We start from the raw sequence: 27275 nt of genomic DNA on the forward strand, positions 1-27275 counted from the left end.
ACCCTGTACACTGTACAGGGTTCCCCCCAAAAAAACCAGAACCCTCTTTGCGCCCCCTGTTTCCCCTATTTTAGAAAAGTTGATCAAATATATTCTGGTATGAATCAATAATCAGCATTGAAAACCCAAAGCAGTTTAAGGCACAGGTAATAGATCTCCAATAGCTCAACCATTAAGCGCGCACCAATTTTAGGTTCGTCTGACCCTACCAGGGGTGTTGAGCTGTATCAGGAAGAAGAAAAAGTACTTAGAAAGTTTCTTAGTAAGTGTCGCTTTTAAGAGCCATATATTAAAGCTTATCCCATTTTCAAAACTGGTACATTATAAGTGCATTTCAGTTCTCATGGGCACTTATTGATGTTTAAGGTAAGGATATATCCCATCAAACCCCTGCAACATAATAACAGAACATTCAAATTCAGACATTGTGCTCCCCACGAAGATCAAACTTAGCTTACTTTAAGGGTATACGATGTATTGTTGGTCGAGGCAGCCAAAAAAAGTAGTTCACAGCATCTTGCGAATGGTAGTGAGCTTTAGCAAAATTGCATTGCTCAACTCATAGCGAGCGTGTAGAAGAATTCAAATTTAACAGATATACTTTTGTAGGTCCTGTGGTTCTTGAGTTATGTTGCAAAGATGGCTGAAACAACACCACTTTTGTAAAACGTACATAACTCATTAACAACAATAAATTAAGTATTAAGTATATGATTTGTAGAATGAACTTTTGCAAAACACCAAAGTGTTATTTTTCAATAATATATTGATTCAGATAATTTTTCACTATTCACTACATTACGAATCATAATTAATGTAAACTCACGGAAAGCACATTTCCTATCAAAATATATTTGACACTATCTCTCCACTCATCCCATTTAATATTTAGCCGGTGCAGTTAATGCAGACATTTGTCTTGGCACGTCGTGAAAAATATACCATATTCAATGTCAAGTCTGTGAACTTTGCACCAGTCTATTCCAAAGCAGATACTTTCACATCGAGGAAAGACTTGACTTTATCTTATTAACTTGATTAATGATAAAGTGATAAATTTTAGTAGGTATTTGCTTTTATCGATTTTAGTATTGTATGTTGACTGGGTTTACATGTGTTATCACATTCACTATTGATATAATCTGGTCAAAGTAGACATTTTAGATAACAATTTTGACTTTGTTCACGTCCCCATCGATCCCCATTTCTATAACATTGTACAATCCATCATGGCAGCTCAAATAGTGGTCATTACTGGGTGCTCAAAAGGGATTGGTCAAGGTATTGCTTTGACCCTTGCTAAAGACCCACAGAGGCGATTTAAGGTGTATGCTACAATGCGCAACATCGCAACTAATCAGGATGATACCAAAACAAAAGCGGGAATTTACTATGATGATACACTATTCATTCGGGAACTTGATGTGACGAAACAAGAAACCATCGACAAAACAACTAATGAAATTTTTGAAACAGAAGGAAGGATTGATGTGCTTGGTAAGTTGATATTTTTGGCCCTGGTTTGTTGTAGGCTACACCTCTGTAACTAAGCACGGTCTGTGTCCAACAGGGTGTCCCATAAAAAGCGGGCTCCAACGATTGTGGTGATATTAATATGTTTTCAACCATCATTTATTATATATATGTTAAAGGCACATCTTTTAGCTATAATTTCCAGGTATGACACTTTAAAATTTTCTTTTGACTTTTAGTTGCACCGTCCTGTTAAGGAATGGAGAAGTTTTGGAAACTAACGCTTGTCCATTTGTGGCTCGATTTGTCAAATTGGTCTCAAAAACACACATCCATTTTGTAAAGCGTGACATATGTTTCTTAAAGGACATTTTCTGAGAATGTCAAAACTGACATTTAGAATTTAGTATGTTTACGGTTCTTGAGTTTATAAGTAAAAATGTAAAAAAAAGATAAATAAATAAACTTCCCTTTATATTGACCAATATCTTAAGAATTAACAGACCTACAGCCTGTCTCAAAAAAAATTGTGCAAGTAAAAAGCGCCCTCTATGGCAATTAGATCATATTCTTGTGACAAAATGCTTACATCAACGTCAAGGGCGTAGTCTTAGCTCGCAAATGCTGTTTAGTCTGTTCAATTTGCTTGTTTTAATCTCGATGTTTAGTTAACAACGAAAGGGTAAAATCACAATTGTGCTACTTTTACTAGGGAAGATCAAGAGGACTGTACATGCAAATCAATGATAGCATCAAGTTTTTCAAGAGTTCATTCGTGAAATCAAAAGAATGCATCAATTATACAACAATAAAAATTGTTTTTACTGTTTTCACTGTTTTATCATGATACTGGCATTATATGATTCTCTTTTTCCACTTAAAACAGATTGAAAGAGAAATAGATATATCACATTCTACTGTAAAATTAAATATATGTGCATGTCAATGATTTTATCATGGTAAAAACTGTTTTCTTTGTCACCCAAGACATGTTGACAAACAAATATTACAAACTTACGGGTTAATGAGCGTATTACTTGTTGGCAGAGAAATTAGACAAAATAATGCATGCGCGCTGAATTTGATGCGTCTTATGCACGAGCCCCGAGGGGGGGAGTGCTTTAGACGCATCAACATCATGCATCAGCTATCATTGATTTACATGTGCAGCCCTCTTCCTATTAAAAGTGGCACAATTCTGATCCCTTTCGTTGTTAACTAAAGACATCTCGAGATTAAAACGATCTCGAGATCAAAGCAAATTGAACAGAACAAACAACATTGGAGAGCTAAGACTACGCCCTTGATGTTGATGTAAACATCATGTCACAACAGTATTTTCTAATTGCCATAGAGGGCGCTTTTCACTTGCACAATTTTTTTTGAGACAGGCTGTGTAAACATGTAATTGTCATTTTTGAACTCCCTAAAATATGTCCTTTTCAATGTATATATCACGTTTTCACTGTTCATAGATAGACACACGTGTCATTCGCCAACACGAAAATGGCTAAATTGGTCCTGCAACCATCTTTACAATCGATGTCATATCTGTATGGTTGTGTTATCAACCGGTTTTCGTCAAATTATAGCTAAAAGATGAGGATTTTACATAACTATGTCAACACTGAATGACGGTGGTAAACAGTTTTTGAGATATCACCATATTAGTTGGAACCGGTTTTTTATAGCCAATACTAGTACTCAGTTCCATCCAAAATACTGCTCTTTAGTTTGGTATCACCGTCACAAACCCTCCTCTGACAGACATGGCTGATTGTGACAGATGTAAAGCGGGGTTCTGATCGTCCGTGTGAGTTGGTACTGATATAGAAGCATGTTAAAGGAATGTATCTTTGTCGAGGTTTTGAAAAGAAGTAGCAACAGTGTAGTCGGTTAAAGTGGATATTTTTTGTGTATTTCAAAATGGAGTATTTTTCGGTATTAAACAAAACAATAGCTACATACGTGATACTGCATTACTTTGACAAAAGGGCTCAGCTGGCATAATCATTATAAAGGACACAAACCAATGTAGTGTGGAGATACCTACTATGTTATGTCTACAGGAGAAAATTCTGGAAATTTGGTTGTGGGAAATAAGAAACCATCGACAAGACAATTAAGGATATTCGTGAAATAAAGGAATAGAAGGATTGACTGAGTGAGTTGAAATGATATCCCTTGTTGTCTGGGAAAGTCCTATAGCCAATTAATTCCATCCAATATGCGCATAAACTGTAAACTAAAATCAAGCTGATTTCGACTCATGTTCTGGTTGTTTGTTTGAGTTGAAACTGGTAAGGGATCTGTGTGTATATTTGGAGAGGTTTCACAAGCATTAAAAATGGAGATGTACAACATCATGGTCAAGGGTTTGAAATCGGGGTATTTCAGCAGTGGCGTAGCCAAGAAGGGAGAAGCTTCCCCAGCATGCCCATTGTGAGAAGTCTTCCACACTGTGGGCCGCCCTGATATTTAAGATTTGTAGGCCTTATCTTACTTTTATCCCATTTTTGACAATTCTTCAAATTCACCCCCATAAAAGTTGCTTTGCCCTCCCACAAAGTATCCTGGCTATGCTACTCTGTTTGAGGTAGACACCGGAAGCCATCTATGAGGAAAACCCAAAGCTCTCAATTACGACAGAAATAATTCATTCTCTTCTATGCAGTAAATAATGCAGGATTAGCAAATGCAGATTGGTGGCAAAATCCAGCGATGGACGCTTTCTATGACGTTATGGATGTTAACTACTTTGGATGCGTCAGAATGACAAAAGCTATAGCCCCAATCATGAAAGCTCAACGCAGTGGCAAAATTCTTCAGATATCAAGTGTTCTTGGATTTAAAGGTAAACGAAATAACGAAGTTGGCCAACATTTGCAAAATTACCCCAAAATGCATAGAATTGCTTAAAAGTTCACAGCATTGCCTCACTCGAACTTTCCTAAACTTAACTCAAAGAAGATCATTGCTTAAATTTGCAATAATTCAAACTTTCTCTAAAATCTTTTTTTTTTTAAATCATCATGTGGTTGAGCTTAAACAATTTTGTAACATTTTGAATACTTTTATGCAATATTTATTAATTCATTTTGACCGACTTTAAAGCAAGATGCAGCTAGCGAAACCTGGCAAAACCATCAAACTGGCTCTTCTGGCAGATTTTAACTCGATAGTATACCGTACCACATTATCTTTATCTAGATAAAAGACTTTTATAAAAGATAAATTTTGTGACTAATTTTGCATTTTCTCAAAAAATAACTACACACTGGTAACAAAAGTTATGTATAATTTACGGACAAGGAATCCAATTATTACGCTGAAATTTCAGTGACCCAATACAAGCGGTTCAGTATATATAATTCGAAATGAGGTACATTCTAGCGGTACCTCTTTTCTTATCATAAATAACGTACGTACCACTTGTATTGAGTCACTGAAACTCCAGTGTAGCCAGGAAGAACTATATACGTTAAGGGTACACGACGTATTGTGGGTCAAAGCAGCCAAAAAATAAATTTTCAATATTTAAATCAATATATTATTGAAAAATAACACTTTGATGTTTTGCAAAAGTTAATTCTACAAATCATATACTTTGAAAACGTGCTTGATTTATTGCTGTTAATGAGTTATGTACGTTTTACAAAAGTGTTGTTGTTTCAGCCCTCTTTACAGCATAACTCAGGAACCACAGGACCTACAAAAGTATATTTGTTATATTTGAATTCTTCTACACGCTCGCTGTGAATTTGTTTATTGTCTCTTGTATAATGCAATCTACACACAAAAAAACACGTTGACAACGTAAAGAAATCAGCAAGTTAAAAAAAACCCACCTCGGCTCACTTTTTGAAACTTTGTCCCATTTGTAAAAGGTACTGATTTAAACTTTATCATATTTATATAAATCTAAAACATTTCAAGAAGTGTTATGTATCTTTAATGTGCAGATGCGATATTAATTTGTACAAACGAGCCGTAAATTCCCTAAATTGTATTCTGAGTTATGGTGTAAAATGTGTACGAAGGTCGTATTCATCGGTCACTTAAGCTGGCGCGACATCTGTCTTATTTTGATAGTCACAACACCAATCAATAATCCTATTATTGAAGTGGATAATAAGCTTCTACCTTAGATGGCTAAAGAACTTTTAATAGCTCTGGCCTTTGTTTGCTTTTGCTAAATCCTTTTCAAGTGGTGGGTTACCAGGCATTGTATTTTGTATAGGTATGCATAACCAACAATTAACAATGAGAGAACCTTCTTAAACCTCGTTGACTTGGGGATGATTTGAAAAGACCGCCAATTATGACTGTTTGATATTTATTGACAACAATGTGGAAAAAGAGACACACATAGAAACGAAAAAAGCTATAATTTTGTTGAAGGAGCAAAGTTTAACTAACCATAACTCCGCTTCTGGATATCGTTTGAAGTCAAATGATATACCATTTTTAAGTTTATGATGTTTATTTTTTAAACACGAAATAAAACAAAATTGACCGGGGGAGGAATTTACGGCTCATTCGCCGTGGACGGTCACATATCCTATTGTGTTTTGTTTTAAAATAATCATGATTATTAATGATTGAATTAAACGAATAACATGTAGGCTTGTAATCTTGTTGGAAACGCAGTATTGTTGAAGTAAAATAAAAACACTGATTTGCTGTTGGTGTTCAAAATGGGACCAAGTTTCAAAAAGTGAGTCGAGGTGGGTTTTTTTAAACTTGCTGATTTCTTTACGTTGTCAACGTTTTTTTGTAGGTTTCTTTTCTTTTTATGAATGTAGCCAATCAGCTCCAAGCTTGGAAAGTCATCAGGTTACGAAGTGCTCCATAAAACGAATAAAACGAAAAATAGATGTTTGAGATTGCTATTCTTGATTCATGACAACAAAACTTTATCAGTCGTTTATTGTTGAAACTTGTTCGTCACGCGTTGGTGTAACCTTTTTGAGTTAATGAGTTATTAAAATATTACACTTTGGACACCAAATAAGATTTAGCATGGTTTTAGATATATTTTGTACCCAGCGAAAAATATCATAGAACAATAGCGTTTTGTTTCGTGTAAATATAGTCCTGCGGTGCATCTGTTTATTCTTCTTTATCAGTCGTTTTTTTTTAAACTTGCTGGTCATGCTACCGCGTGACTCTAATTCGGCCGTTTGGCCGCGATGTTGTGCAGGTTAATAATATCATATCATATCATATCATATCATATCATATCATATCATGAAATGATCAATGCAAATTTTCCCAAAGCTCACTACCATTCGCAAGATGCTGTGAACTACCAAATCGCAACAGTTTAAATTAGTTGCTAACTTTAATGCATATAACTCAGGAAGTCTTCTTCCTATACGAATTTCTTTTGTTCATTTGTTTCAGCTATACCACTTTGTCAGCAATATGTATCATCCAAGTTTGCTTTGGAAGGATTCAGTGAATCAATAGCTCCACCATTGCGAAAATTCAACGTATGGTATGTCAGTATTTTACTTAAACATGTATTATAGTTAAAAAGAAAACGTTCTGGTAATGTCCTGATATATTTGCTAAAGAAACAACAGAAAAAGTAGGTCAAACGAAGTGACATATTATGATAAATACGAACAAACAAACAAACAATTAATTCAATGAAACCAACTACACTGCCCTTATGAGGTGTTGTTTTCTCCTTTACCTACATTTTGAATTTAAAAAAATGGTTATTCAATCAAACGACATGATAATTTCAGTATAAATTATACCATTTTCCATATTGGTGTCTCCAGTAGTAAGTAACATCAAAACTGGTGTTAGAACAAAATGCACGAATATGAATGGTTTAAAAATTGCTATAATGCAATATGGTGTTTAACCATAACACCCATAAATACCACAAAATACCAAAATGATAACCACTGCACATACATGAATCCCACGTGATGCGATGACACAATCACCATAAGTGCTATATGCTTAGGGAATCGCTGGCCGGGTCGCGATTGTTTTTCCACGACAAGGATGCGTAATAGGACTCTCATACACAGTTATATATCATACGCTCTACATAGTTGAGTGGCCACCACTGTACGCATATTATTTGTACAAGAGACTCACCATGCTCGCAGCGATACCAGTGGTAATGGTAATGCAAGTGAATGGGAACCCACGCTGACCGCATGTGTAAGAATGTCTATTTATTTATATAAATAGTCACAACACTCTTACGCGATTTAGAATTTAACAAATTAATATTTAACATATTGAGAGCACGTTTGCATTGCTAGAGAGAGAGCTAACATTGATCCTATATAATGTGAAATCAAAAGGTAAACTAAAATCTGGAAGTATTTTTAATATTTTTGGGAAAAGTTGCAAGAAAAATCATCACAACTTCATCTATGCGTGCTGCAGTGCAGACTTGTGTATACCATGTATACTGCGATCAAAACAGCAACCTTGATAATGATACTGGAACCATAGAACTTTGTGACCATGCATGTATAAACTCAATTTATTTACATCTATCCATATTTGAAGAAAGAGAGAGCTTTGAGTCATTTTAGCTTCGTTATTTCCCTTCTTTCTTCAACTGGGTCTTCAACCTGTTGAGTTGAGTTGAGTTTATTTATTGACATTACCAAACATGTAGGTACACCCCAACAATCACAACAACAAGTTACACAAGTCCTATAGCAGCTTATAGCTCACATGTAAATAGTAGATCTACGTATCTCACTGAAAGCATATATAAATAAAACTGGAAGAATACCATGATATTAAATGTGTAACACTTATCAAGATTGTATAGAGCTAGGCCCTGGTATTCTGAAATATTTAACGGAAACATTTTAAGATCTGGATAAAACCGCATTTTAAATAATTTTCAAAGTACATACACAACACAAAATGCTTCGGCCTGTGTGATTTTACTAAACATCTTTGTGCAACTTTTTGACAGGGTGTCGCTGATCGAACCAGGAGTTGTGGTCACACCTATGCTGCATCTTTTCGGCAATGACACTGTTCGCGCGCAGCAGGCGATATTTGACAGTTGGACCAATTGCCCAGAAGAGGAAGCTACTATTACCAAGAAGATGGTGACACAAAACCCGGATGTTGTACTTGGTACCGAGATACAGAGTATTGACGACATCGCGAAATTGGTAGAAGATGTTATATTGACCCCCAAACCAGATTTTCGTTATCAAACTTCAGAAGCAGTGAAAGAATTTGCACGACAGAGATTCGTTGATCCGTCGGGGAATAAGATCATGAACAGTTGGTTAAAGCAGTAAAAGTGATCAGCTACGAGATTAGTAGGAATTAAATAAAAATAATAAGCCAATTGTATTTACACATAAAATGCACATAATCTATAACCCGTTGCGAACTTAAACCTGCATTTTTCAATTACATGACCTTACAAGTGCAGCTTCATGAGAATTAATTATACCTATGCGAATGCTCAAGGGGGAACCAGAGTACTAACTTATCGTCCTGAAGATGTTTTGGATTTTGTTTAATATTTAGGCCCATAGGGCCCATAATATTTAACATATGGGGCTCAGTCATGGGAAGGGTTACATCCAATATTGGAAGTATTTGGGCTACATGTATTCATTAATCCTTTACTCTGCTTAAGCAGTGTGCATTAATTTGTCTACTTTTGACTTGATTTTCTAACCAACACCCTTCATGCACCGACGGCCTTATAACCCCCTGGCTACGCCAGTGCTCATGTACACATGGCTTGCTTGTTACTTACTTCCTCCTCAGTCTTCACTTTTCTTATACTCTAGTTTGGGCCTGCTATTCAGCATCTTGTAGCGACATCTTTCATTTGTGTTATACATGGTCAAGGCCGGTGTGGCCCTTTGGCGTCTTCCGATTCATCCGCCTTCATTCTATTCTGGTTCATGATGCAGTCATGTCTACAGTAGAATTCATCTCGACCTTTGCAGGACTTAAACCCCATTAAAAGCTATTAAACCAAGATAACACTCATTGAAGCAGCTCAACTGAATAAATCAGATCTTCTCTGGTTGTGCACAAGTGTATGTTTTCAATGTGCGACATCGCAATAAAGCTGGTATTATAGCTTCAGTTGGTTAACCGATTATAAAGGAAACGAAAGGAAACAATGGTATGTGTAGCTTTGTTCACGAAATCAGACAAAGACCTGCTTTTTGTTAACCAGCATTCTTCAAAATGAGCAACATAATGATTGTTGACTTAACACGGTTTGGAAATAATTTCTTCATATTTTTGGTGTTATCTGTCGTTTACATATCCTTCCTAAAACACAAAAGTGCGACCCTCTCCAAACATCTAAATTAGCTAAAAATTTAGGACATGTTACAAAACTATATTTTCTAGAACCTATTTAGAATAGTTAAGATGTAGCTTGTACCGTGAGCGGTCCGATACCAATATTTTCGGTCAAATCTCCATTCAATTAACACGGGGAGTTGGCTAGCTATGCCTTGCCCTCACTCATATTTTACAAAAGTGCGACTATTTCTGAACATCTAACCTAGCTGTAATTTTAGGTCATGTTAGAGAAATATATTTGCTAGAAGTTTGGAGAATAGCTAAAATATTGGCTGGTTATTTTTCACACAGTGATGTTAACTAGACAAGTGCCCATTCTTCCTACGTACATCATTTTTAGAGGTCACGCGTCAATGGTGAGAGCACTGTGTATTGTGTATAGGAAAACGGACAGTAACTGCAGTATGTTAGGGCTGCTGCTCAGCACTGTGTAGCGACATCCCTCCGTTGTGTTATACTTGTATGTCCATAGTGAATAGGCCAGTGTGGCATTATGGATTTTTCTGAGTCATGAGTTGAACCCGGTGGTCTATGGACCGTGAAGTCGTTCTGGTAGGTTGGGCATACGGATAACATGGTCAAACCATAACTCATCTGTGGTTGACTACTTTTTTCCAGAATGGACTTGAATGGTAGGGAGCCTGCGTCTGATCTCCTAATTAGTCCATTAGTCTAACACCAAGGATATAGACTGAAAACACCTCGGTTGTGGCGCCATATGTGGCAATAGGACAGAAAAGGCTCTACTTTCGTATTTGGAGTGACAGGTGACTGTCGATCCTTTTCGGGGGTTGCTTTTCATCGCCCATTTAGAATCTATTTTAAACTACTTCGTAGCTTCTAGGCACTGGGTAAACTGTTCAGATAGCATCAAACCTGTTCCCTCTCTGCAGATACCACACCCTGTTCTGCTGGGCAATATACTCACCTATACTCACCTGCGCCGTTGTATAAAATAAAGCAATGCATTATATACAGACTTGACAGTTAGTATGGTATATTTCTTCACGAAGTGCCAAGACTAATCTGCATAAACCGCACGGGTCAAATATTTATTGGGGTGCCTCGGGAGATAATAATAATAATTTTTGATAGAAAATGTACTTTCCAATGAGTTTGGTCATAATGTAGTGCATTTGTCTAAAATGGCGGATTTAAGGAGGCTGAATTTGAGCTTTGTGAGGACACAATTTCAAACTTTAGGCAAAATTGTTCTGTTATTATCAAATTTATTGAGGTTTGAGGTGATATTTCTTAAACTTTGTCAACAATTGGCATTTGTCATAGCTGAATGCACTTGTAATGTAACATGTTTTTGAAAATGGGAGAAGCTTATATAGCTATTCAAAGTGGTACGAACTCAAAAAGTTTGAATGTCCCCACTAGGGAATGGTCTGTATCTTTTGAGTCTAATGGTCCCTTCTCCCAACCCTCCCCCAAAAGAACCCTCATTTCTCACTCTTTTTCTCCTATTTTTGAAAAGCATTGAAAACCCAAAGCAGTTTAAGGCATCTCGAATATTTTCAGCAATTTTCGTTTTACAACACCAAGGGTTGTTGAGCTGTATCAGGAAGAAGAAAAAGTACTCAGAATGTATCAATGGCTACTAATTTGAGCCCAGGGGCCATTCAAACTTTCTTAGTACGTGTCACTTTTAAGAGCCATATATTAAAGCTTATCCCATTTTCGAAATTGGTACATTGTAAGTGCATTTCAGTTCTGATAAGCACTTCTTGATGATGGAAAACACTGTGACAATACATTAATACCTTAATGTTAAAACCTTGAGTAACCTTAATGTAACGACCTTGAAATGTAACTTCTAAAAATACTAGTTTTTATATTCTATAGTGTTATATTACCTAAAATATTTCTTCACTACGTTTAAAATACGTTTTAAAGTGAATTATGACCAACAGAGGGCGCTATTACTGTACTAAAGTACGTGGTATTTTGACAACGGGATACACCGTGACCATACGTATGCTAGCATACAGCATACTCTTCCAAGCAATTGTATTGTCACAGTGTTTTCCATGTACAATATGTGTGTATTGGGTCTAAGGATATATCCCCTCAAACCCCTGCAACAGAATAACAGAACATTAAAATTCAGACATTTTGCTCCCCCACAAAGATCAAATTTAGCCTACTTTAATCCTCCATTTAGGGTTTATTTGTGTTATCACACTCACTATTGATATAATTTGGTGTGCATGGTGTGCTTGTATTCACCTGGTCAAAGGTTAGACATTTAGATAACAATCTTGACTTTGGTCACGTATAGATCCCCTTTTCAATAACATTGTACAATCCATCATGGCAGCCCAAATAGTGATCATTACTGGATGCTCAAAAGGGATTGGTCAGGGCATTGCTTTGACCCTTGCTAAAGACCCACAGAGGCGATTTAAGGTGTATGCTACAATGCGCAACATCGCAACTAATCAAGATGATACCAAAATTAAAGCGGGAAGTTATTATGATGATACACTATTCATTCAGGAACTTGATGTGACGAAACAAGAAACTATCGACAAAACAACTGAGGAAATTTTTGAAAAAGAAGGAAGGATTGATGTGCTTGGTAAGTTGAAACTTTTTGGTCCTGGTTTGTTGTAGGCTACACTTGTCACGGTCTGTGTCCAACAGGGTGTCCCATAAAAAGTGGGCTCCAACGATTATGGTGATATTAATATTTCAAAATATGTTTTCAACCATCATATTTATATTAAAGCCTTTAGCTGTATTTTCCAGGTTTGATATTTTTTGAAATTTTCTGTTAACTTCCAGTCGCACCGTAAAGGTTTTTAGACTAACTTTTGTCCATTTGTGGCTCGATTTGTCCAATTGTTCTCAAAATCACATCCATTTTGTAAAACGTGACATATGTTTATATAGAAAGATTTTAACTCTTGGTCTCAATACAAATATATTTACCTCCATCATTTTAAGCTGTTGCTACTATAACCTTCTCCAGCGGACTGACCCGTAATAATCGGGTCATCTAATCTAAAATTCGGACCTTGTCCAAGTCAACGTGGTGGCCTGGTGACTCAATATGGATGTGGTTGGAAAACTCGGACGAAGTGGTGCTTGGACGTCTGTGTTCTAAAAATCTGGTTTTAAGAGAACGTTCAGTTGGCAGGTTCCTCTTGTGGTCTGCCCCTGGCATGGAATCATATACACAGGACCAGTGACGTCCTTTTTCTCGGTTTTGTCCTTAGGCGCCACTAAAATTGGCGCAATGTTCTTGTAGGTTTAAATGTCACTCTTATACCAACTTTCTGGAAGTTTCTGCGAAGCGCTTCCGAAATTCATTTGATGTAAGGTAACACAACCTGTGCTTTAGATGTAACCGTACTGTCCCTGTTGGAGTTGGATTTCGCACTTTTGGGTTTGTTGATTTTATTGAACTCCCATTCCGGGCAGCCGCACTTAGTGAGGGCTTGCGTTATGTGGGGTTTTTTCTTCCACCACAGCCTGGGGTTTAGTGACTCCGCACGGTGAAACAAGGTCTGGATTACCCCAAACTTAAGTTCTAAGGGGGTGGTTAGAGGAGAAATGCAGATATTGGTCTATGTGAGTTGGCTTGCGACATATTTTTTATTTCTAAGCTGCCGTCAGCTTAGATCACAGTAGAAGTGTCCAGGAACTCTAATGATCTATCCTCCTCTCCTTCAGTGGTGAATTTGATGTCTGGGTCTAATGAGTTAAGATGGTCCGTAAATTCCTCAGCGTACTCCTTCTTGAGTTTCGTGTGCGTGTCGTCGACGTAGCGATCCAACCAAAACGGGGGGAAGGATGGTGACCCAGCAAACACAAAACGTTTTCGACATCATTCGCAAAAGGTTATAAAAGGTTGTTAGAAAACGTTTAAATGTCGGGTTATATAAAGGGTACATTAATGGTATAAAACGTTTTCATAACATTAAATAACATTTGTTGGTTATTTACTGCACACCAAACACAAATGTTTTACAGAAAACATTTAAATGTCGGGTTATATAAAGGGTATAAAAACGTTTTAATAACATTCCAAAAACATTTTTGAAAACTTGGTACAAATCATTCTAAGCAGAATGTTATTTTGGGGTTGAAAAAATATTCTACAAAAAATGTTTGCCCAAAATATTTACAATAACGTTTTTAAAATGTTTTCACGACCTTTATATAACCCGACATTTAAATGTTATTAAAACGTTTTGTAAAAAACATTTTAAGAACATTTGCTGGGTGCAAATATTTTAACATAATGTTATTTAAGTGTTGACAAAATATTTGGCCAAAAATGTTTGCAAAAATAGTTAACAATGACATTTCGAAAACATTTTAAAAATATTGTTGTAGTGTGTTTTCATGCAAAACGTTTTAAAACGATTTCATGACCTTTATATAACCCGACATTTTAATGTTATTAAAACGTTTTTACCTAAATCAAAACCCAAAATATAACTTATTTAAAACGTTTGAAAAACGTTTTTGTGTTTGCTGGGGAGGTGCTGTTCTAATGGCTATTTGCTCTAAGTGTTCCATGTATAAGTTACACACTATCGGTGAAACCGGTGAGCCCATAGCTGCTCCATGAATTTGCTGGTATGTGCCATTATAAACAAAATACGTGCAGCGAAGGCACACTTCAAGAAACTTGACAAGATGGGCCGCAGACAACTGAGTTCTTTCTTTCAAAGTCTGATCGCTTTCAAAAATGTTGGAATGTACATGCCTTCTCGTACATTTACCCCGGAATTTTACCCTCAAATTTGTTTGATCCCACCCCTATTAAGAATTTTTTTAAATCCCTTTTTAGGATCCAAAATTTTTGATCCCCCCAATATTTTCCAACCCCTACCAAAGTATTTATGAACACTCCCTAATCGCTTTCTCATTCTCCAACTCTTGCAACACCGCCACTAGTTCTTTCTTATACTTAGGCGTGGGGTCTTTTTTGCCTAATTTCTTGCTGTGTCACTAAGGAGATTTTAACATTTTTGTTGATAATCTGAAGTATCCAAAAAAAAAACCCACTTCTGCCTTTATCGGCAGGCAAAATTAGGATATCCTGATATCCTTTCTTAAATTGATTAAGAGCTTTATGCTCATCTGCATTCAAATTGGACTCAAGCTTCTTTGGCCGACTCAACAAACCAACTACTTTTGATCTAAGTTCACTAGCACAAGCTGCCAAAGGTCTATGACCCGATTATTACGTCACACTTCAAGTGTGCTCGATCGGGTCAGTCCGCTGAAGAAGGCTATAGTAGCAACAGCTGAAAATTACGGTGGTAAATATATTTGTATTGAGATCAAGAGTTCAAATCTTTCTTTATATGGATTACTAATACAGATGGACTTTCATGGTGACATATGTTTCTTAAAGGAAATTTTCTGAGAATGTCAAAATGACATCAAGAAGGTAGTAGGTTTACGGTTCTTGAGTTTATACGTTAAAATGTAGACAAAATAAATAAAGTTCCCTTTAAGAATATTAACAGACATATAAACATGTTACTGTCATTTTTGAATTTCCCAAATGTCCTTTTCAATGCATATATCACTTTAAGATTGTATTACTGGTTTCCTTCAAATTATAGCCAAAAGATGAGGATTTCACATAACTATGTAAACACTGAATGACGGTGTAAAACAGTTTTTGAGATATGACCACATTAGTTATAGAACCCGTTTTTTATGGGACACTCTGTACAGCCAATACCAGTACTCAATTTCATCAAGCAACTGCTCCTTAGTTTGGTATCACCGTCACAAACCCTCCGCTGACAGACATGGCTGATTGTGACCGATGTAAAGCGGAGTTCTGATCGTCTCTTTAAATTGGTACTGATATATAAACATGATAAAGGCATGTATCTTTGCCGAGGTTCTGGAAAGCAGTAGCAATGGTATAGTCGGTTAAAAGTGGATATTGTTTGTGTATTTCAAAATGGAGTCTTTTTCGGTATTAAACAAAACAATAGCTACAATACGTGATACTGCATTACTTTGACAAAAGGGCTCAGCTGACATAATCAGTATAAAGGACATAAACCATGCTTAGTTTGATTTTAAAAGAGGTTCAATACTCACTATGTTATGTGTATAGGAGAAAATTCTGGAAATTTTGAACTTGGTTTTGGGAAACAAGGACCATCGACAAGACAATTAAGAATAGAAGGATTGACTGAGTGAGTTGAAATGATATCCCTTGCTGTCTGGGAAAGTCCTATAGCCAATTAATTCCATCCAATAAAATGCGCATAAACTGTGGATTTTTGTATCACTAATCTAAACTCTAGCTGATTTCGACTCTGTGTGTATATTTGGCGAGGCTTCGCAAGCATTAAAAACGGGGATGTGCAAGGGTTTTAAATCGGGGTATTTCAGCAGTGGCGTAGCCAAGAAGGGAGAAGCTTCCCTCACCATGCCCATTGTGAGAAGTCTTCCACACTGTGGGGTGCTGGCCGCCCTGATATTTAAGATTTGTAGGCCTTATCTTTACTTTTATCCCATTTTTGACAATTCTTCAAATTCACCCCCATGAAAGTTGCCTTTCCCCCTTGCAACCCCACCCCCTCCCCCGAAAGTATCCTGGCTATGCTACTCTATTTGAGGTAGACACCCGAAGCCATCTATGAGGAAAACTCAAAAGCTCTCAATTACGACAGAAAAAATTAATTCTCTTCTATTCAGTAAATAATGCAGGGTTACCAAATGCAGATTGGTGGCAAGATCCAGCGATGGACGCTTTCTATGACGTTATGGATGTAAACTTCTTTGGATGTGTCAGAATGACAAAAGCTGTAGCCCCAACCATGAAAGCTCAACGCAGTGGCAAAATTCTTCAGATATCAAGTGTTGTTGGATTTAAAGGTAAACGAAATAAGTTGGCCAACATTTGCAAACTTGCCCCAAAATGCATAGAATTGCATAAAAGTTCACAGCATTGCCTCACTCGAACTTTCCTAAACTTAACTCAAAGAAGATCATTGCTAACTTTGCAATGATTCAAACTTCCTCTAAAATCTTTTTTTTTAAATCATCTTGTGGTTGAGTTTAAACAATTTTGTAACATTTTGAGCACTTTTATGCAATCTTTATTAATTAATTTTGACCGACTTTAAAGCAGCTGGCGAAACCTCGCAAAACCATCAAACTGGCTCTTCTAGCAGATTTCAACTTGATACACCCCCTGATAAATTTTGTGACTAATTTTGCATTTTTCTCAAAAAACAACTACACACTGGTAACAAAAGTTATGTATAATTTAGGGGCAAGGAATTCAATTACTTAACTGAAATTTCAGTGAGTCAAGACAAGTGGTTCATATATGTTGACAAATGAGGTACATTCTAGTGGTACCTCTTTTCTTATCATAAATAACGTACGTACCACTTGTATTAAGTCACTGAAACTCCAGTGTATTCAGGAAGAACTATATACGTTAAGGGTAGACGACGTATTGTTGGTCGAAGCAGCCAAAAAATGAATGTTCAATATTTAAATCAATATATTATTGAAAAATAACACTTTGATGTTTTGCAAAAGTTAATTCTACAAATCATATACTTTGAAAACGTGCTTGATTTATTGTTGTTAATGAGTTATGTACGTTTTACAAAAGTGTTGTTGTTTTAGCCCTCTTTACAACATAACTCAGGAACCACAGGACCTACAAAAGTATATTTGTGATATTTGAATTCTTCTACACGCTCGCTATGACATGATCAATGCAAATTTTCCCAAAGCTCACTACCATTCGCAAGATTCTGTGAACTACCAAATCGCAACAGTTTAAATTAGTTGCTAACTTTAATGCATATAACTCAGGAAGTCTTCATCCTATACGATTTTCTTTTGTTCATTTGTTTCAGCTGTACCACTTCTTCAGCAATATATATCTTCCAAGTTTGCTTTGGAAGGATTCAGTGAATCAATAGCTCCACCATTGCGAAAATTCAACGTATGGTATGTCAGTATTTTACTTAAACATGTATTATAGTTAAAAACAAAACGTTCTTGTAATTTCCTGATATATTTGCTAAAGAAACAACAGAAAAAGTAGGTCAAACGAAGTGACATATTATGATAAAAACGAGAGAGGAGCAGAAGACAAGAACAAAAACAAACAAACAAACAAACAAACAAACAAACAATTAATTCAATGAAACCAACTACACTGCCCTTATGAGTTGTTGTTTTCTCCTTTACCTACATTTTGAATTTTAAAAATTGGTTATTCAATCAAACGACATGTTAATTTCAGTATAAATTATACCATTTTCCATATTGGTGTCTCCAATATTATGTAACATCAAAACTGGTGTTAGAACAAAATGCACGAATATGAATGGTTTAATAATTGCTATAATGCAATATGGTGTTTAACCATAACCCCCATAAATACCACAAAGTACCAAAATGACAACCACCGCACATACATGAATCCCACGTGATGCGATGACACAATCACCCTAAGTGCTATATGCTCAGGGAATCGCTGGCCGGGCTAGCGCAACCCCTGTAGCTATCGGCCGGTGATAGTGTGCTTAGCACTCGAGGGGTGTAAGGTTCGAAACCGGGGGGTACTAAGAGACTTCTTTGTTCATCTTCTCTCCTTTTGCCTTTCTTCTTTAACTTCCGACAGCAAAAAGCAGTGTTCAGTGTTGACAAAAAATTATTCAAAAGAACACAAAAATCACTCTCAGGAATCGTATGGAATGATTTTTGCATAAAATGCCAAGGTCATAATGAAAAGATATGATTCTACTGAATATTCTTGTGCAACTTTTTGACAGGGTGTCCGTGATCGAACCAGGAACTGTGGTCACACCTATGCTGCAGCTTTTCGGCAATGACACTGTTCGCGCGCAGCAGGCGGTAATTGACAGCTGGACCAATTGCCCAGAAGAGGAAGCTACTATTACCAAGAAGATGGTGACAGAAAATCCAGATATTGTACTTGGTACCGAGATGCAAAGTATTGACGACATCGCGAAGCTGGTAGAAGATGTTATATTGTCCCCCGAACCAGACTTTCGTTATCAAACATCAGAAACAGTGAAAGAATTTGCACGACAGAGATTCGTAGATCCGTCGGGGAATGAGATCATGAACAGTTGGTTAAAGCAGTAAAAGTGATCAGCTAATAGTAAAAAAACTTAATAAAAAATCTTAAGCCTATTGTACAGGGTGAGTCAAAAAAAGTGCAATAGAGAAAATAATCCATTTTTATTTAAGAACCGAGTTGAACATTTTAGGTTTTAAAACATTTTATAATTAACATATCCATTAGTGATCTTGTGTGAAAAAAACCAAGGAATTAGCATTTACCGTTTTGTTTTTATGACACATTTTATAGCGATACCCAATTTTAATGTTTGTCCAAGAGACATCTAAAATTTGAATGTCAGCCCACTCTGTGTAAGGTAGATTTGGAACCACTGCCATTTCTTAACCGCGTTGGCATTGAAATGAATTGAAAATCAAAGTGTTATTGCCCTTGGTCTTGTTTAAGGAGAAGAAACATTATTTGTTGTTATTTTCATTTTCCCTTTATTTTAAAGATGTTTATTGTCTATCAAAACCATATATACGAGGGGGTATCCAAAAGTTTTTGACATCACACAGAAGCGAAGGCGCTATATCGATGAAATTTTGTCAGTGTAATTACTGGTCCTTATGTACATTATGGTTCAAAAATGGTCTCATAAGTATGTTTACTTTTTTACAGGTGGTGCCAGATGGGCAGTAGGCGCATAACCTGTAAAATGGTGAAAGTTGAGGCACGCAGCGTGATTAAGTTCCTGCATTTGAAGGGTTAGGCCTACCATGCTCAGAAAATCTATGATGAAATGAAAGCTATCTACGGTGATGATTGCCCATCATATGGCACTGTTGCTTTTTGAAAAAAGAATTTCCAAACTGGCCACATGTCCCTCACAGATGAGCCAAGAAATGGAAGTCCATCACTTTCGGATGATGCGGCCACAGTGAAAAAATTCAAGAAAGTGGAGGATCTTATCATGAAAAGATTATGCGCCTACTGCCCATCTAGCGCCACCTGTAAAGAAAGTAAACATACTTATGAGACCATTTTTGGACCATAATGTACATAAGGACCAGTGATCACACTGACAAAAGTAATGTTAGAAAGTTTGTTTGAACAGAAAAAAGAAATAAAAATAACGCAAAAATCAACTTATTTAAGTTAAAGTCAGTTTCAGAGCTGGTGCATTTATCGTGCATTGTGTGCTCATATTCAAAATACATGGTAATTCGTGGACAATAATGAAATTGGGTATCGCAGCAAAAGCACTCATAAAAATTAAACGGTAGAAGCGAGTCACTTTATTTTTTCACAGAAGGTGACTATTGAGTGTGGCATTTATAGAAACTTTCAATATTGAATGGGAAAGTTCAACTTGGTTCTTACATAAATATCGATTCTTTGCTCTATTGCACTTGTTTTTGACTCACCCTGTATGTACACATAAAATGCATATATCTAGAACATTGGTTCAATCAGGACACTTATCACTTCAACTTTACCCGTGAAACCTGCATTTTTCAATTACATGACCTTATAGGGGGAATCAGTGTACCAATTTTTCGTCCTGAAGATGTCTTGGATTTATTTTGATATTCAGGCCCATAGGGCACAATAATATTCGTAGCTTCTTGGCACTGGATAATCTGTTCAGATAGCAACCTGTTCCCTCTCTGCAGATATCACCATCTGTTCTGCTGGGCAATGTATAAGATAACTCACCTATGATGAGTGTCGTAGCCTGCGCCGTTGTCTAAAATAAAGCAATGCATTAATCCATTATACAGTTAGTATGGAATATTTCTTCACGAAGTGCCAAGACTAATCTGAAATGGGTCTGCATAAACCGCACAGGTTAAATATTTATTAGGGTGTGTCGGAAGATAGTGTCAAATAAATTTTTGATAGAAAATGTACTTTCCGTGATTTACAAGCAGTCAAGTTAGCTCAATCGATAAGGCGTTCGACTATGGTGCGAGAGGTTGCGAGTTCGAACCCTGGTGGTGCCTAGTATGCTCTCGTGGAAAATTGAGTTAGCTTGAAATTCCCTTGGACAAGGAACTCACTGCTAATTTGTCTCGTTGTAACCTGTACGAAACTCGGGGAGCTGATCCTGGTTGCGATGGTTATTTGTGGAATGTCTAGGGTGTGCGCTCTTGAAGCAGCAAAGTCCCTGAATTGTTGTTTACTGGTTATGGAATGATGTGGGGCCATAGTGGTCAGCGACAACCTGTAAAGTGTGCTGAGGCTTGTGGATCAACGTCTAGGCGTTACATTATGGTGCTCATGTAGTGCATTTGTCTAAAATGGCGGATTTAGGAAGCTGAATTTGAGCTTTGTGGGGACACAATTTCATACTTTGTTCGCGTTGTGATTTGTTGTGATTTTTCTTAAACTTGTCAGCAATTGCATTTATCACAGCTGATATGCACTTGTAATGTACCATGTTTTTGAAAATGGGAGGAGCTTTAAATAAAGCTCTTCAAAGTGGTACGAACTCAGAAAGTTTTAATGTCCCACTCCGGGAATGGTGTGTATCTTTTGAGTCTAGTGGTCCCTTTCTTTAATCAACAGGAACACCATATACAGGGTGTTCTCCCAAAAAAGAACCCTTATTTCTCCCTCGTTTTCTCTTATTTTTGAAAAGTTGATCAAATATATTTTGGTATGAATCAATATTCAGCATTGAAAACCCAAAGTAGTTTAAAGCACAAGTAACGAATCAGTTAATGTCCGTTGTCCTATACACAATACACAGTGCTCTCACTATTGACGCGTGACCTCTACAAATAGTGTATGTAAGAAGTATAGGCCATTGCATAATACTTCTTACATACTGCATAATCCCCATTCCAAAGAAATCTGTCATCTCTTGTATGAATGATCTTAGGCCTGTCGCGTTAACATCAATTTCCATGAAAGTGTGTGAAAGATTATTCAAAAAAACATTGTTCGACTATGTTCAAGACCACATTGATCCTCTGCAGTTTGCCTACAGAAGTAATCGTAGTTGTTCTGATGCTATTTTGTTCTTGTTTTTGTTCTTTCTAAAACTCAAACAATGGAATTTGGCCTACCCCAGGGATCAGTGGTAGGTCCTGGGATGTTTAGCTACTTACACATACCCACTTGGAAAAATTATCCAGAAACACAGATTGAACTATCACATATACGCAGATGATACGCAAATATATACAGAATTTAATCCCCGCATACCTGGAGATAGTGTAACTGCTCTTTTCAAATTGGAATCATGTATTGTTGAAATCAAGAATTGGATGAATGTAAATAAGCTTAAACTGAATGAAGGTAAAACCGAATTCTTTGTTGCTAGCTCTGCATATAATTTGAAATATATATATGAACCAACTCTTAACGTATGTGGAACAATTATCAAACCATCTGATTCTGTACGCAACATTGGAGTTCTTTTGATTCAACCATGTCTATGTCATCTCAAATATCTGCTGTCTCTCGCTCTTTAAATTATCATCTTCGTAATATAGGACGCATTCGCTGTTATATTGATAAAGATACTTGCAACCATGCTGTCCGCTCACTTGTTATTTCTCGAATTGATTATTGTAACTCTTTATTATATGGAACAACTGTAAAAAACACACAAAAACTACAAAAGATACAAAACAGAGCTGCCAGACTTGTTTTCAAGGCAAACCGTATGGAACGCACCACTCCTCTGCTGAAAGAGCTTCACTGGCATCCAGTAAATGAGCGTATTACCTACAAACTACTCACATTCGCTTATAAAAGTAGACATGAAACAACACCACTGTACATACAAAATCTCCTAAAATCTCACACATTTTCTAATGGTATGTTCCTACGATCACATGCTGATGGCAGTCTGCTTGAATGTAAAAGAACTCACACAACATATGGAAATAATGCCTTCTGTAATTCTGTGCCAGCTCTCTGGAACAAATTACCTGTAAAACATCGTACTTCACATAGTCTGGCCACTTTTAAATCTAATCTGAAAATCTATTTGTTTCCAAACTAAGTTTTTTATTTTTAATTAAGTTGTACATTAAGTGTAGCCTAAGATGTAGTGTAAGTTGTACTTTTAAGATCATTGTAAAGCGCTTTGTTCATATTTATGCTAAGGCGCTATATAAATTCCGTTTATTGTATTGTATTGTATTGTTGGAGAAAATGTATCACCATTGCGAAGGTACTGCTAGGTTTGGCAACACAGTCAGAACAATGTTTTTTGACTTTTCGTCCGCTTTTAACACCATTCAACCGCACTTGCTGATTCAAAAATTGATGGACAGTAGTAGCGTGCCTAGTTCTTTCATGGCCTGGATTTTAAATTACTTAACCAATCGCTCTCAATATGTCAGACTTACGTCCAACAGTACATTGTCTCAGATGCTTACATCTAATACTGGTACCCCCCAGGGTACAGTTTTAGCACCATTCTTATTCACTATTTACACGTCCGATTTCAGATCGAATAACTCGGCATATGTGATAGTGCCATGATTGGGATAATTGCCGATGATGATGATACTGTTTACCAACAACAGCTTGTTCGGTTTGTCAACTACTGTGATGCCAACTACTTAGGGCTAAATGTCTCCAAAACAAAGGAAATGGTTATTGACTTTAGAACCTCTAAACGTCGTTCTCCAGGTCCCGTTGTCTTAAAGGGAGGTAACGTAGAGCGTGTGTCATCATACAAGTACCTTGGCATTACCGGGTGGCATTATGATAGATGACAAGGTGAACTGGCATAAACATGTTGATCGCATGGTTAAAAAAACTCAACTCTCGCATGTATTGTTTCAGGAAACTGAAATTTTTTCATGTCAATTCTCGTATCCTCGCTTTGTTTTATGATTCAGTTGTGGCAAGTATCTGGCGTTATTGTTTACTTTGTTGGGGAGGAAACATTACCATAGGGGACAGACAGAGGGTGGAAAGGGTAATTAAAGAAGCTAGTAGAATCATAGGCTCACCACGACAGGATTTCCAGACAGTGTACACTGATCTTTTGTTAAAGAAGCTCACCGATGTGATGAAGGATCCCCAACATCCACTCCACCATCGCTTGTCATATCACCATAACTCAAAAACTGGTCGTATGCAACAGCCGCGTGCAAATACAGACAGATACCTGAACTCATTTGTCCCTCATTCCATTTTGTATCATAACTCCAAGTACCGGCGTTAATTTATGTTTTCATACCATTTCCAGGGAGTGCCTTTGAATTTCATTGTGCTTTATATAATACCTGTTTTTGTATTATGCTTGTTCTCTAATGTATTTTATTATGATCTCATGTGCATGTAATTTCCAGAAATGGATTAATAAAGTTTAACTTGACTTGAACTTGACTTGACTTGCCTAGTTAACGTCACTGTGCGAAAAATAACCGGCCAATATTTAAAGTACTCCTCTGAAATTCTAGAAAATATAGTTTTGTAACATGTTCTAAATTTTTAGCTAATTTAGTTGTTTGGAAATATTCGCACTTTGGTGTTTTAGTGTATGTTATAGGTAATAGGACATTGCCTAGTTAACGTCACTGTGTGAAAAATAACCGGCCAATATTTAAAGTACTCTTCTGAAATTCTAGAATATATAGTTTTGTAACATGTCCTAAATTTTTAACTAATTAAGGTGTTTGGAAATATTTGCACCTTGGTGTTTAAGGAAGGATATGTAAACGACAGATAACACCAAAAAATATGAAGAAATTATTTCCAAACCGTGTTACGGTCTACAACCATTATGTTTCTCATTTTCAAGAATGCTGGTTAACAATATGCACACTATTGTCTCATTTCGTAAACAAAGCGCCCACGCAGTATTGTTACCTTGCGTTTGCTTTATACACGGTTACCCAACTGAAACTATAATACCAGCTCATTGAAATACCGCACAGGTAAAACAGAAACATGTATAGTGTGGATTTAACCAGAGAAGATCTGATGTAACATAACTGAGCTGTTTCAATGAGTGTTATCTTGGTTTAATAGCTTTTAATGGGGCTTAAGTCCTGCAAAGGTCGTGGTGAATTCTACTGTAGAGAAGACATAACTGCATCATGAATCTTTCAATGGCCCCTAATTTGAGCCCAGGGGCCCATGCAAAAATTTTTAGTACGTGTCACTTTTAAGAGCAATATTATAAAGCTTATCCCACTTTCAAAATTGATACATTGTAAGTGCATTTCAGTTCTTATGAGCACTTATTGATGTTTAAGGTGAGGATATATCCCCTCAAACCCCTACAACAGAATAACAGAACACCCAAATTCAGACATTTTGCTTCCCCACAAAGATCAAATTTAGCCTACTTTTATCACACTCAACACTCAGTATTGACATAATTTGGTGTGCTTGGTGTGCTTGTATTCACTTGTGGTCAAAGTAGACATTTAGATAACATTCTTGACTTTGTTCACGTACGCACAACTAGGAAATATAGATCCCCTTTTCAATAATATTGTACAATCGATCATGGCAGCCCAAATAGTGGTCATTACTGGATGCTCAAAAGGGATTGGTCAAGGCATTGCTTTGACCCTCGCTAAAGACCCACAGAGGCGTTTTAAGGTGTATGCTACAATGCGCAACATCGCAACTAATAAGGACGATACAAAAACAAAAGCAGGGATTTATTATGATGATACACTATTCATTCGGGAACTCGATGTTACGAAACAAGAAACCATCGACAAAACAACTTAGGACATTTTTGAAAAAGAAGGAAGGACTGATGTGCTTGGTAAGTTGAAACTTTTTGGTCCTGGTTTGCTGTAGGCTGCATCTGTATAACTATTAAGCACGGTTTGTGTCCAACAGGGTGTCCCATAAAAAGCGGGCTCCAACGATTGTGGTGATATTATAGTACAGGGCGCTCCGTGGAGATATTTGGGTTAGCATTTTGTCTTGCTACATTATTGGAACCGATGATTTTGGCATTCTTACACTTTGATAAAACTAGAATTGGATTCTTTTTTTTGTTCTATCATGTTGTAATATATCTTAAATTATTATAATCAATTTCAGGTATAAAAAAGTCAATGGTCATATTGCACTAGGGTGCTTAGTTCAGGAGTTATACAGTGTATCTCAATAAAAATAGGTCCTATGGAAAGAGGTGCATAACTTAAAATATCGGCAGTGAATTAAAAAAAAAATAAAGATTTGAAAACCATGAAGTATCTGCTTAACAATGGTGCAAAAATGATCCAAATCCGTTCAAGTGTTACTGAGATAATTAAATTGGTAAAAATAGACACATTTTTGGACCATTCCAATGGGGTAATACACATTAACAATAATGTGTAGTTTGTTATAAAAGAAATAAAATGAGACGCCAAGTGTTGCTGAGTAGGAGTTCACAATCAATCAATCAATCAATCAATCAATCAATCAATCAATCAATCAATCAATCAACCAATCAATCAATCAATCTCCCAAAGAACGTTTTTCTCTTTGGGTTAAGGGCTCGGATAGCAACAGTAATATTTGTGGAACCTGAGAGCACATCAGACATATCGAATTGCATTCTGAATACGAGGAATGTCCTTCTGATATCAATTGTTTTTAATTCTCAATATAACACACATTTTATGCAAATTATTAAAGTTTGAACTATTTGATAATATTAGTATTTTTGATATTTAACCATCCTCGAAGTAAACTTCATAAATCTAATGATATGTACTTAGTGTATGTAGCTGGGATGAAAAGCCGACCATTAATTGAAAATGTTAACCTTTCATATTAAAGATATCGAGATTTTGCCAAAAAGGCCCAATTTGTCAGTTGTGTGCTTTGTGTTTTGGGGAAAAAATCTTTATCTTCTATATGAAAGGTCAAAATTTTCATATGATAGACGGCTTTCTGTCCCAGTTATATACACTTTAAGTACGTATATATCATCAAATTTATACAATCTACTTCGGGGACTGTTAAATTCCAAGAATATCAACTTTTAATCATTTGCCATAAAATGGCATTATATCGCCAATTTAAGAAAAATATTTGATATCAGAAGGACATTCCTCGTTATCGAAATGCAATTCGATATGTCTGATGGGCTCTCAGGTCCCCCCAAAATACGTGAAAATATCGCTGTTCATACAGTAGGACTGAACTTTATATTGAAGTGGCTGAAAATTGATTCAAAAGAATATGGTTCCACTCAAAATGAAATGTCCAGGTGATAGTATTGATGGTAAAATAAACAAAAATTGATAAACAACAGCAATAACAGAAAAGAGGCATAGTTGCTGATCAGGCAAGTTATCTCCTACCTAGCAACACTGGAGTTATAGTTTGACACTATTTCAAACTATTGCGATTTGGTAGTTCACATCATCAGATCATATTGGGAATGGTAGTGAGCTTTGGCAAAAATTACATTGATATTACAGATATA

General features: G+C 36.4%; 2 protein-coding genes across 2 annotated transcripts; both read left to right on the forward strand.

Moving 5' to 3' along the window:
* The first annotated feature begins 1229 nt into the window (after nucleotides 1-1229).
* LOC140150421 (retinol dehydrogenase 8-like) lies at nucleotides 1230-8774 on the forward strand. Its single transcript, XM_072172432.1, has 4 exons — nucleotides 1230-1497; nucleotides 4148-4327; nucleotides 6880-6973; nucleotides 8438-8774. Exons 1-4 carry the CDS (start codon nucleotides 1230-1232, stop codon nucleotides 8772-8774), a joined length of 879 nt encoding a protein of 292 aa, XP_072028533.1.
* A 3355-nt stretch (nucleotides 8775-12129) lies between these two features.
* Nucleotides 12130-18942, forward strand: LOC140150422 (retinol dehydrogenase 8-like). Its single transcript, XM_072172434.1, has 4 exons — nucleotides 12130-12397; nucleotides 16501-16680; nucleotides 17682-17775; nucleotides 18606-18942. Exons 1-4 carry the CDS (start codon nucleotides 12130-12132, stop codon nucleotides 18940-18942), a joined length of 879 nt encoding a protein of 292 aa, XP_072028535.1.
* Nucleotides 18943-27275: the final 8333 nt, after the last annotated feature.

This window comes from Amphiura filiformis, chromosome 4 (genome assembly GCF_039555335.1).
Source record: "Amphiura filiformis chromosome 4, Afil_fr2py, whole genome shotgun sequence".
Lineage (NCBI taxonomy): Eukaryota > Metazoa > Echinodermata > Ophiuroidea > Amphilepidida > Amphiuridae > Amphiura > Amphiura filiformis.

Excerpts from the sequence above, each read along its gene's own strand:
- LOC140150422 (XM_072172434.1), top strand. The coding sequence starts at position 12,130 with ATGGCAGCCCAAATAGTGATCATTACTGGATGCTCAAAAGGGATTGGT. Across the intron at positions 12,398-16,500 it reads AGGAAGGATTGATGTGCTTG|TAAATAATGCAGGGTTACCA; the intron begins GTAAGTTGAAAC and ends TCTTCTATTCAG. Across the intron at positions 17,776-18,605 it reads TTGCGAAAATTCAACGTATG|GGTGTCCGTGATCGAACCAG; the intron begins GTATGTCAGTAT and ends ACTTTTTGACAG.
- LOC140150421 (XM_072172432.1), top strand. The coding sequence starts at position 1,230 with ATGGCAGCTCAAATAGTGGTCATTACTGGGTGCTCAAAAGGGATTGGT. Across the intron at positions 1,498-4,147 it reads AGGAAGGATTGATGTGCTTG|TAAATAATGCAGGATTAGCA; the intron begins GTAAGTTGATAT and ends TCTTCTATGCAG. Across the intron at positions 6,974-8,437 it reads TTGCGAAAATTCAACGTATG|GGTGTCGCTGATCGAACCAG; the intron begins GTATGTCAGTAT and ends ACTTTTTGACAG.